Genomic DNA, 12,006 nt, shown 5'->3' with positions numbered 1-12,006 from the left:
ATCATGTGCTTGCTTCTTAAACAAGTGACCAAATGAAATCTCTCTCATTTCAAAGAGAAGATAAAAATTATTCACCTGTTAGCACATTCATCTGTTAGCAATGATGAAAGCCTCCATGACTTTCAGTGGGTCCTCCCTGACTTAAATATGATGATAATAACAAAAAAAAAGCAGCAAAATTGAAAAATGCTGGTCATACTTTGAAGGTACTATTTACTAGCATAGATTTTTAAATACACTTGTGCTTTTCATTTCCATTTTCCCTCTAATTTGGTAGTTGATGGTCCTAATACAGCAGAAACTGAAGATGTAAATGAAGTAATTTTTACCCAATTATAATTGTGATTCCTCAAAGCAAACTGTTTCTACCAATTCCAAATTGATACACACACAAAAAGAAGGAGCACACTGTCATCATTTACATCTGGATTAGAGACAGAAAAGTCACAGAAGGGAAGAAAGCAGCATGCACAGCCATTTGCTGCTGTCTCCAAAACCAATTTCACAGGCCAGAACTCTGATTGAAGGAGCACAAGGGAGAGTCTTGGAGTTTATGCATGTAATTCATCCAGTAGAAATGCATCCTTATTGCCCGGTAAATAATCTTTCCTCCTACACATGAATTTGTGCAGAGGCTCTATTTCAAATAAACATTAACCACATATGCCAGAATGAAGTTCTAAGAAAAGCTATCACAACAAGCATGAGATTTACAAGTTTAGGCTACAGGTTAGTGGGAAGTGAAAACATTTATCTGCAAGGGCACTGGAAACGAAGTTATCTGAATATACTGTAATTTGCTCTCAGCAGATTCCATCCCAAGCCATGAGGCAAAGGATTTTCAACTTGCTAGGACCATGTGGACACATAATGAAACTGAAATTCACTACTTTTAACCTATTATATTTATGGTGGGATAATTTAAAGGCCCTCAGAAGTGGTCCTACTCTGTCTCTGAAGAAAGTAAATTTTAAAATTTAAAAACTCTGGAAATTGCTATTTTACTGTACTCTTCCTTTACTACCAAGGATGAATGATGATGGGGATAAAGTATTAGTATCAGGAAAACAAGGAGGGAAAAAGAAGAGTAAGGATAACCTGGCTTGTTTACTCCTGCTTATAATAAGTCACAGATCTAGGCTTATTTTTTCCCCACTACAGAATATCCCTTATTTTACCATCTGACACACTGACTTGCATCTTCTAAAAATGTCCAGATTTCTTATGACAAAACTTGAGTACAGCACAAAATCTTCAACTGGTTTGGATTGGAAGGGACCTTAAGGATCATCCAGTTTCTAAAGTCCTGACATGGGCAGCAGGGACACTTTCTACTAGACCAGGTCTGCTCTACTAGACCAGACTTGCTCAAATTCACATCCAACTTTACTTTAGTACCTTCAGCGATGGGACATGCCCAGCTTGGCAATCTGCTCCAGTGCCTCCTGCTGACCCGTGGTGAGGGAGGAGAGGAGGGGAGCGAGGAAAGGTGGTGAGAGGTGGCACTGCTGCCGTTCCTGCTGGAACAACTGCCATCCACACCATCAGCAGCAGGTCCTGTCTTGGACCATTCAGGCATCTGCTGCCCACATGTGCCTTCTCCAGTCCAACAGAAACAGGATGGATCTAAGTGCTTCATGGAGCCACAGCACCTTAGCTTGTACTGCCAGCTACAACAGCTTCTAGTAATTTCACGTAAAGAAGTTAGGACAAAGAAAATTATTCTCATGAAGCACACTTGCACTAAAGCTTCAACTTTAGGTGCAGGAAGTATTCTCAAGGGCATAAATATAAATGGGATCTGCAGCACCAATGAGCAAGCAAACAACCATGCTTTATTGCTTTGAAAATGTCAGCCTGAGAAACTAAACAAGGACTACGCAAAGAGCAGGATATGCCTTCTAGCTGGGTTCTTAGATTTGCTAATTTGTGGAAAAAAAATTTCCTTAAGGACAACACAAGATGGCATTTCTGAATCAAAAAGAGCAGATCTGGAGAAAGCATGCAGTCCCCATTATTAGACCTCCTTCTGATAAACCTACAGTCCTTAGAAGTGTATTAACTACAAGAAAAAGCTAAAAAAGAAGTTGAAGCATGAATTCTGTTGTGGTAAAACTACTAAAGTAACACCTTCATTTTAATAATCTGAAAGTATTTATATACATGAGAAAAGTACACTTTAAGCATTTATCTAGCACACAAGACAGCCAAAAGTATAGCTTGGATTTAACCAGTCAGCAACTTTATATTATGAACCAGGAATTATATTAAGAACCAAGTGACATTTGGCAGTATTTCTATGAATGAGGAATTGCCATAAAGATTAGCTTCAACTGCAATAAATCAGTAATTGCCCTAATATTCAAATTTTTAAATCATATTTGGAAGCAAACTTACAGTAAACTACCATGAGCTCTGCATTCAAGACTAAGATTAGTAGAAGGTGATTAGCAGAAGGCAGTGCAGCCCTAGGAAATTATTGGATTGCTGTTTAACACAGAACTATTCAAATGAATGCATTTTAATAAATCAAATAAAAGAACAGCTAGGTGACAAGCAGTGTGGACCATATGTATGTTACCACTCTAGCAATCCTAGAGGAAGTAAGGAAGGAGCAACTTTCACAGACACCACCAGTACAAAACTAGGGCAAGAAAAATATTCCCATTCTAGCATTGAATGACATATGCAGATATTGAAAGAGTAGAAGAGACAGAGCTCAGGCATAAGAGTGATATGAAATGCAGAGAAAATATGTTGCAGTGAAAGACTCGAAAAGTGCAATCTGTTTAGTTTATCATAAACAAGACCAACAGATGATATAATCACTACATACAAAAACCTTTGCTGGAAAAAATCTCACACCAAAATGACTTAAAATGTAGCAGAGAAAAATATCAGAAGTCTTAAAGCTGAAGGCAGATAAATTTAAATAAAGAAGTGTAAATTCTTAAACATGAAAACAACCAACTGCTTCAAGACCTCCCTCAAATATAAAGAAGACATCTTATTCTAATGAAAACTGATGCATACAAATTGGCTCAGTGAAGGGATTTCCTGGGTGAAATTTAGTGGCTAAGTCAGGCTAAGGTGACTTTATAATCTTAACCCTTAAATTTACAAAACATTTTATCTGCTATATCAAACAGGCACCTGCTCATGCTGTAATGAAACAGTGTGACACTCAGCAAGAAGAAGTGATTAACATTCTGTGTACTTAATTAGTAGAGCAGCTGCTACCCAATTTTTGTTAGCTTAGAATTGAAAAAAATGCAGCTTCTAATTAGCACAGAGTGTACTTATCTTTTTTGCTAAAAGTGTCAAACTGTTTCATTACCACAGAAACAGAAAATATTTGATTCAGATAACAAAAATTCAACTATCACTTGCCCTTAATTATTTTCAAACGTTTAAGTATTAGAAAGCCATACTATGGGAGCTTAATAACATATAGGATATGAACTAAGGATAATTTAACCTCACAGTTTTGTTAGATGCCATGGAATCATAGAGTGCTCTTTAAGGTCATCCAGCTCCAATCCCCTGCCATGCACAGGGACACCCCTCACTAGACCAAACTACTCAGAGCACATTCAACCTGGCCTCGAACACCTCCAGTAATAAGGCATCCACAGCTTCTCTGGGCAACCTGTTCCAGTGCCTCACCACCCTCACAGCAAAGAACTTCCTCATAATACCTACTCTCTTTCAGTATGAAGTTATTTACCCCTGTCCTGTCACTCTGTGCTCTTGTAGAAAGTCCCTCTCCCTCTTTCTTATAGGTTCCTTTCAGGTACTGGAAGGCCACAGTTAGGTCACCCCAAGCCTTGTCTTACAGGATGAACAATCCCAGTTCTCTCAGCCTTTCCTCACAGCAGAGATGCTCTGACCCTCCAGTCATCTTGGTGGCCTCCTCTGGAGTGACTCCAGCAGTTCCATGTCCTTCCTGTGCTGGCACCCCAGAGCTGATGCAGCCCTGCAGTGGGGTCTCACCAGAGCAGAGCACAGGGGCAGAATCCCTTCCCTCCCCTGCTGCCCACGCTGCTCTGGATGCAGCCCAGGACACGTTTGGCTCTCTGGGCTGGGAGTGCCCATGGCTGGGTCATGTTCAGCCATCAGCACCCCCAATTTCCATGTCTCACCCATCAGCACCCCTAAGTCCTTCTCAGCAGGGCTGCTCTCAACCTGTTCAGTCTCCAGCCTGTGAATGCCAGAGGTGCAGAATCCAGGTGCAGTATCTTGCCCTTGGTCATCTTAAACCTTGAGATTCCCATGGGGCCACTTCTTGAGCTTGTCCACCTCCCTCTGGGTGGCACCCCATCATTCAGGCATGGCAACTGCACACCACTCAGCCCTAATTTGCTGAGGGTGCACTCAGTCTATGTCATTAATGAAGATATTAAATGCCACTATGAACCTGAGATACACCACTTGTCCCTGATGTCCACTGTGACTCTGAGCCATTGACCATTACCCTTTGGATGAGACCATCCAACCAATTCCTTACCCATCTAACAGTCCACTCATCAAAACCATCTTTCTCCAATTCAGAGAGAAGAATGTTGTGGGGGACCATGTCCAAAGCTTTACAGAAGTCCAGAAAAACAATATCCGTAACCCCTCCCTTGTCCACTGATGTAGTTACTCCATCGCAGAAGGCCACTGGGTCGGTCAGGCAGGATTTGCCCTTGCTGAATCTGTGCTGGCTGTCTCAAACCCACCTCCCTGTCGTCCATGTGCCTTAGCAGAGCTTCTAGGAGGATCTGTTCCATGACCTTCCCAGGCACAGAGCGGAGGCTGACAGGGTGATGGCTCCCAGGGAATCTTCCTAGCTCCTGGGATTTCCCCTGACTGCCATCACTTTTCAAATGCCATGGAGAGTGGTTTGGCAACTCCATCAGTCAATTCCTTCAGGACTCTGGGATGCATCCCATTAATCCAAATCCCATTACGTACGTTCAGGTTCATCAGATGATCATGAAAGCGATCTTTTCTTACAGTGGGAGGGACCCAGTCCCCATCCTGGGTCCATACACTCAAGTGGCATGGAAAGAGAGGTTGCCAGTGAGGACTGAGGCATGCACACAGCTATAAAATGTCACTACTGAAGTTTATAATCATAAAATTCACTTGAGTCATGGACTTCCATTTTTCTAAGTCAAAGCTGTAGTGTTAATGAGCCTTGGTCCCATCTTTAAAGGACAAGGAGACTACCACCTCATTGAAAATTACTCACATGAAGAAATCCTTAGAATATTTTTCCATGTAGTTTATTCCAGGGGAAAGAAAAAAAGAACACCAACAAAACAAGACAGGCAGCACCCTGGTCATGGTTTAGCCAATGCAGTATTACAATGAAACGTTTAGCACCGTGGGAGACTTATCTTCTTAGTATAATAGCAATAAGAAAAACAGAACTCCCTCCTTCCCACAGTCTTTGAAAAACAATACTGTAGTCTCTTTCACAGGAAATTTAAATTAACAACTGCCATAATATTAATCTAAAACTTTAGGCCACCCAGAGAAATGAACTTGATTTTGTACATCCCAAACATTCTGCAAAAGTTGGGGGAAATAGACGCAACATAACTCTCCCTACAGATGACATGTTTTAGTTTAAATGAGGCATTTCAACAGACTTACTCTAATCATATGAGCCTAAAAGATCATTTTGCAACTCATGACAATAATCTGACAGATTAAGATCATTTGTTTAATTCTGTAACTCTGCACTTACCCCTTGCTCATCAAGCTTCATAAGCTGTTCTGTGACTTTTGGAGTGTTGAAGGCCAGCCTTAAGCAATGGATATTCAGCTCTGGAACCACATACTCCAGCACTTCTTTTAGGGGAAGCCCCCTGGCCGTGCAATGCTTTGCAGTAGAAGGGATAGCATCTTCCAGCACAGAGCCTCTTAATGTCATGAGCTATGCATACAAAGGAAAAACAGCACATATATTGAGTTATGCACTGAGACTGACGAGCAATAGCAGTGCAACTAGACATACTATTTTTCCAATTCTCAGTAGAGATCAAGGACATTCAGGAATTTCTTTTAGCATGAGACCAACACTGATACACAAAAATTCCACTCATTGATAACAGTAATCAGACTATTTGAAACAATTCATCACATTTAAGTTTTACAGGAAACTACTACCTGGAAAAGTTAGTATTACTACAGATTTTCTATACTATAGATCATTTAAAAGTACATTTCTCAGGTCCACCCACTGCCACATATAAAAGTGAAGAAGGCCATTTCCCTCCTCTTTGCTTGCTTCTAGCTGATGTAGCTCCTGTAAGTTTCTCAAGATTTAACCTTCAGCATTTCCTCTGTACTAGATGTTATGGAATAACTCACATATATTCTATGCCAGATAAACATGTAGCATAATTCTGTCAGGAGGTTCCTGGATTATACAGGAAGCTATTACCAATGCTGAAAAGCCCATACACCCCATATATTGCACCTGGTTTTGCCTGCTCAGTTCTAGTTTCTTTTACTATCCCCCTGGACTGCTTACCTCACTAGTTCTGAATATGATCCGGTAGTTGTACTGAGGTCCATTTTCTTTGATTTCCTCTGGCTTCTCTCTTCTTATACTCACAGCTACTGGACCCAGGTTCTCATCTGCCCCAAAATAGTTCCAGTGTTCTTGTATATGAGAGAAAAAAAAAAAATTATGTCTTACTTCTTACACTTCAACTATATTTCCATGCTTGATTGTTACACTGGAAATAAACTGCCAGCTCCATGGAGCCAATAAGAGCATGTCTTCAAGTGGTACCACGATGTCAGTCTTGTGCTTCACTTCTCTCATGAGCTCCATTTATACAAAAAGGCTGAAATTCAACATAGCATATCTGCTTAAATAGGCCCAAAACAGGATACACCTCTTACATCAGCTTTTATATTGCCATCTGTTTTGTTCACATTGAACTAAATAAGCACTACTAATTTCCCCACTTAAAAATAAAGAGAAGGAAGCCAAATGCACCAAAGTGGGAAACTGAACAACCTATGTTAAAATAGAAATGTCAAACAACTGTACTTAGCAAAGGATATAAATTATTTATTTTTATTTGAATGCTTTTTGCCTTTTCCATACACGTTGCTCAGTCCTAAAATGGGAAAAACTGATGAATCTGAAAAAGAAGTTAAAGGCTTGTTCACAGTAAAAATATCAAATCATAGTACCACAGAAAAATAAAGCACAAGAATAAAATTACTAGCACAAATATTGAACAGTGAAGTGTTCAACAACCCTTAAAATGCTAAGAGTTCAGTTGATAACCAGTCCAGAGGGGAAGGCAGCAGAGAAGAGAATGCAAGATTGGTGAAATCACTCACTAGCTGAACAGCAGATTCCTTGAAACACATTTTTATATTTGTCTAACTATAGACATGTAAAGTCAAGCTTTACGTCAAAAAAAGTTAGAAAAGCACATTTACAAAAACCAAAGCTCAACAATTTTAGAGACTGGTGTTGAAGGCTGTTCTATAGAACCTTTTGAGTATTACAGACTATCTTGAGTGATGACAGAGGTATATCTCCATTAATGCAGTAAGATATAAACAAAGCTGCATATATCTTAATTGACTGCTGAATTTAAACATACATTCCCTAAAAGAAAATGTATGAGAAAGTAAAAAAGCAGGAGTCAAGCATTGTGCAAGAAAAGTCCCATGTCATCAATTTCCATAAGCTGCATATAGGAATGCATTTATACATACACAAAAACAAAGTTAGAACCACCTGAAAATACAGCGATTCAAAGAAATGTGAAATTCAGTGATATAAAGAACAGATGTAACTGCCCTGACAGGAAATGTAACCATATAGCCTTTACTACATACAGATTACTTGTTATTCTTAAAACAAAAATTTTAAGAACTTTAGGAGCAGTCTAATATAAGCCATTCTACTACAGAGAGAAAATGTAAAGTATGTTAACATCATACAGAACTGCACCTTTAAAGATAATAAAAACAGATATTGAAATACACTCCATCTAAAGTGAATGGCAATCATTTTTCCAATTAATAATACAGTTAAAAATTTAGGAGCCTCATTTTTTACTCTAGTTCTTTTAAAACTTATACTTACTGGTTCTTACAAAATCTCCCTCCAACATACTAAATGCTTTCACACAGCTGTCCAGCACTTTAAACCCTTGGGGGTTTTACTCAAGTCCCCAGTGTCTGGTATTTTATTATCCTTCACTCAGTGTCTTCTGTTTAAGATTTCAGAGCGTGCAAGACAGCGTTAGAGACACGCTTGCAGCATTGGAAGACTTGCTTTCTACCAAATTTGTCTGCTAGTTATGGAAAGCCAATACCCTAAACAAAGGTAATTAAAATTCTAAATTCTTTCAATATCTCGTGGAATATTCTGTAAGTATTGTCATTAAACTTTGGGTGGCTGAACTGTGAGTGGGAAAATTACTAATAAATTAGGTTATCTATATAACTCTAATTACATTTACATACTAGTCTACAGATATAAGCCCTGTAAATGCCAGAGATGTTCTGTTGTTCAAAATTTCAAACCATCTTACTTGCACCCTAGCCTTTCTTTATCCTGCATTAAGTAGCTTGGGTTTTTTGTCAGGATATTTATAGCTCACCAAACCATTTATGGCAGACAAGGTCCATGCAGAAGCAGCACAGTCAGAGAAAATCAGACTAATTTTTGAATCAGTATATTACACAGCCTTCAAAACTGAGGTAACTTGGCCATCTCACACTAAACTGCTTAGTAACTTAAAAACAGTGATGTGGCTTTTCTTTTATGATTGAAAAACTTAAAGAAAAAAGATATGGAGGTCAGGCATACTAGAAGGGTTGAAACAATTCATTACTTTACTGTATTGACAGCCATACAGATGGTAAAACCTGTGTACCCTACAATCACTCTAGCCTGCAATTCAGATAGAAAATTTTCTCAGGAGAAATTATTCTACATCTTGAAAACACATTTAAGAAGAGTGGCAAGAGGAATGCTTGAAACTGCACACACATACACAAAATACACATACATACAATTCTGTATCGTTTGATTAAGCTTTTTAATTAGTTCTTATTGCTTTGGAAAAATGCAGCAAGTAGTGTGGAACTCTATACTTTTCTGCTAAGAGGAAATGTCTTTTATTCTCTTTTCCTCCAGTCTGTACTGGGCAGTGTCTTTCTTGCCCTCCTTTGCACATCCTTCACCCTCTCCTCTACTCACATTTGCTACTGGGTTGTTCATTCTTGACCTTCATCTTCATTCTTCCTCCTCCCCTAAACCCCATCTCTGTATTCATTCTGCAAGCTATAATATATATCCCTGTATCTGACTATTTTTCCTTCTGGTACACTTCATTGTACCTCCATCTGATTTTCCCTTAAATTCTGAATCCCTTTACATCCAACAATTTTCTCTTTCCAGTGCAGTAAAAGTAGCAGCAGGATTAAAGTGCAAAAAGCTTAATACACAGTGTAAAGAGAGCTAATTAGTTGTTTTATTGGGAAAATAGGGACTATGTCACAATTATAATTCAGGAACTTGATGTCAAACATGAACACCATATTTCTTCACACCACACAAGCTAATTGGAAACAACATTTCTCAAGCTTGACATTTAATCTAAACAACTGGTGAAAAATCATTTAATTAACAGACAATCAGGACAACTAGCAGCTGCTGTAAATTAACTTATAAATCCATACTGAAAAAAAAAAGACTTGATTGTAGCTGGTCATTAAAACAAATGATACATACTTTTAAAAACAGTTAGATAGCTATCATATAACTCAAAAGATACTTCCTGTGAAAGCTAAAATACTTATTTTCCTGGCAGATATTTATGAGCTTCCTTTGCAATGGAAATCCCAGTAAATGCACTTGATTTTAACTGAAAAAGTTCTTTTGTGCTTTCATCATATTTCCCTTTAAATATCATGTCCAAATGATATTCTGTCTAATCAGACTAGCAATAAAAACCCCAAACATTTCTCTTCTGAATGAAACTCACATCAAGCATCTTCTTCCAATCCTAGCTCAGCATTTACAGTACTGGAAAACCCTGCCCAGTACTTCTCTGGAGACAAAAGGGCAGGCAGCACTTTGGGAGATCTGCAAGTCTAGGCACTTACTTGAAAGGCACCAACTCTTGGATAGAATATGCTGCAATTTAAAGCATCAGGGAAAAGGGTATTTTTACTAGCTGACAACAATTAAAGGAAAGCCGACCAACAGCTCATTTGTTATAAAACCAGTTCAGGAAACTATTTACTTCTCAGTCAAGTCTTTCACTCTAAGCCAGTAACTAATATTTGTCCTAAATGGCAACATTAGCCACTACTGCATGAGAAGGATGGAAGCAGAACAGATGCTCTTGGTTCTTTCCATGAGAACTGTAATTCCCAGACACAATTACAGGGACAGAGCAAACAGACTGCTCCTCTGGAGTGACATGCTCTCTTTCCTGAACTGCACTCGGACAAGCTTTTGTCTCTGTGCGATTTTAATATTCATTGTAAATAAGGCTTTAGTAAACATATCTGCAACTTTCACAAATTGGTTCTTGTGCTGGCTTCATCCTCTCTCTCTCTTTTTATGCACAAGCTTAACTTATAAATGTCTAGACTTCAAACTTTTAGTTAAGTCTTTCTATCAAATACACCTTTTAAAACACACCATTATTTAACCACCTTGTAAATATATCTTGTGCATCATAAGAGAAGCATTAATTTCCTATAAAAATAAACATTTCCATGTGAGTCAGTTGTGCATGAGCTTCTGTTAGTGAATTGAGAGAAGACACTGAAATTCATAAGATCCTGCAAGGTTCATTTCTCTCCACTAAGTACAAAGGCAGTCTGCACAAATTAATTCAGATATAAAGTGGAGAAAGTGAATTCAGCCTGCCATTATAAAGTTCTCTTGCCAATATCTTTTTCTAAGTATCATTTTTCTTACCTCCACTAAACTGTCTCCACCAGTATTTTCACATTTAGAAGCCTGGACAGCAGGCCAGAATACTGTTTATCAATTCCACTACTTTGTAGAGGGACCAACTTCCTTTACATACAAAAACTCATCCATTTGCATTCATTAAACTTATACAAGACTCATCCATAAATATCACATGCAAATACTTTACGCTAACTAGATGAAAATATTTTAATTAAATTGAACCATGTTAATAATACTAGAAGCTCACTTATCCTTCCTCCATACACTGCTAAAACTTGAGATGCATCTATCATCTAAGTTAGAGTACCTGTAAAAATGAGCTATTGATTTTATATAATTAAAGACTTCAGACAAGTTACCATCAGCATTTCACCAAATTACCTTGAAGAAATTAAAAGGACTTATATGAATTCAACATCTTTCACCCTTTTTTTTTTTAAGACACAAGATTAACTATTTTTTTTATGTGACAAGACATTTTTCATGAAATCATGCTGACTCACATCATTATTTTTAACTGGCAGTTCTTTATTGATATAGTCTCAAATTACCTTCTTTGTTATTTCCAGTTGGAATGAAAACCAACTCAGCTTACAATTCTCTGGAACACTGCTTTTTATTCTTTGCAAGCTCTAAGGTTACTAGGTGTTCTCAAAGTCCATTATGTTTTCCTGGTTTGAGATCTTTAAAAGGTATTGTTGTCAAATCAGAATTCATCTAAGAATACTTCCAAGACTATAAAATTATACAAAGCCTACTGACTTGATGAGCTGATCCTACTGAAATTGTCTTTTGGCACTGTCTGTTCCATGCATAACATCATAAACATCCAACCTCCTCTTCCAGCAAAAAAATTTCTGCATCATTACTTGCTTCATGTCACATAAAAAATTCAGTTACAACTGACTTCCTAGACTTTTTTCCCCATGATGCTGCTTCAAATTCTATTACTATCCCATCTCATCAGCTTAGTTTAAAGTTTGCTCAGGGAACGATGATACTCTGGGTGGTCAACAAAACATGTTCCGTACTTGCAGAAAACT

The 12,006-nt window shown here is 38.1% G+C and overlaps 1 protein-coding gene across 4 annotated transcripts in view; it reads right to left on the bottom strand.

Moving 5' to 3' along the window:
• SIPA1L1 (signal induced proliferation associated 1 like 1) overlaps positions 1 to 12,006 on the bottom strand; it is a 199,182-nt gene that overhangs the window by 52,904 nt on the left and 134,272 nt on the right. For all 4 annotated transcript variants that reach the window (XM_041459962.1, XM_041459961.1, XM_041459964.1 and 1 more), the window contains 2 exons: positions 6,527 to 6,657; positions 5,738 to 5,926 (listed from right to left, as the gene is read on the bottom strand). In XM_041459962.1, coding sequence (XP_041315896.1) covers positions 5,738 to 5,926; positions 6,527 to 6,657 — 320 coding nt within the window. The remainder of the gene's footprint in view (positions 1 to 5,737; positions 5,927 to 6,526; positions 6,658 to 12,006) is intronic.

Source organism: Pyrgilauda ruficollis, unplaced genomic scaffold (assembly GCF_017590135.1).
Source record: "Pyrgilauda ruficollis isolate IOZ18807 unplaced genomic scaffold, ASM1759013v1 scaffold14, whole genome shotgun sequence".
NCBI lineage: Eukaryota > Metazoa > Chordata > Aves > Passeriformes > Passeridae > Pyrgilauda > Pyrgilauda ruficollis.
Note: the sequence above shows the minus strand (reverse complement) of the source record. Positions and strands in the feature narration are given on the sequence as shown.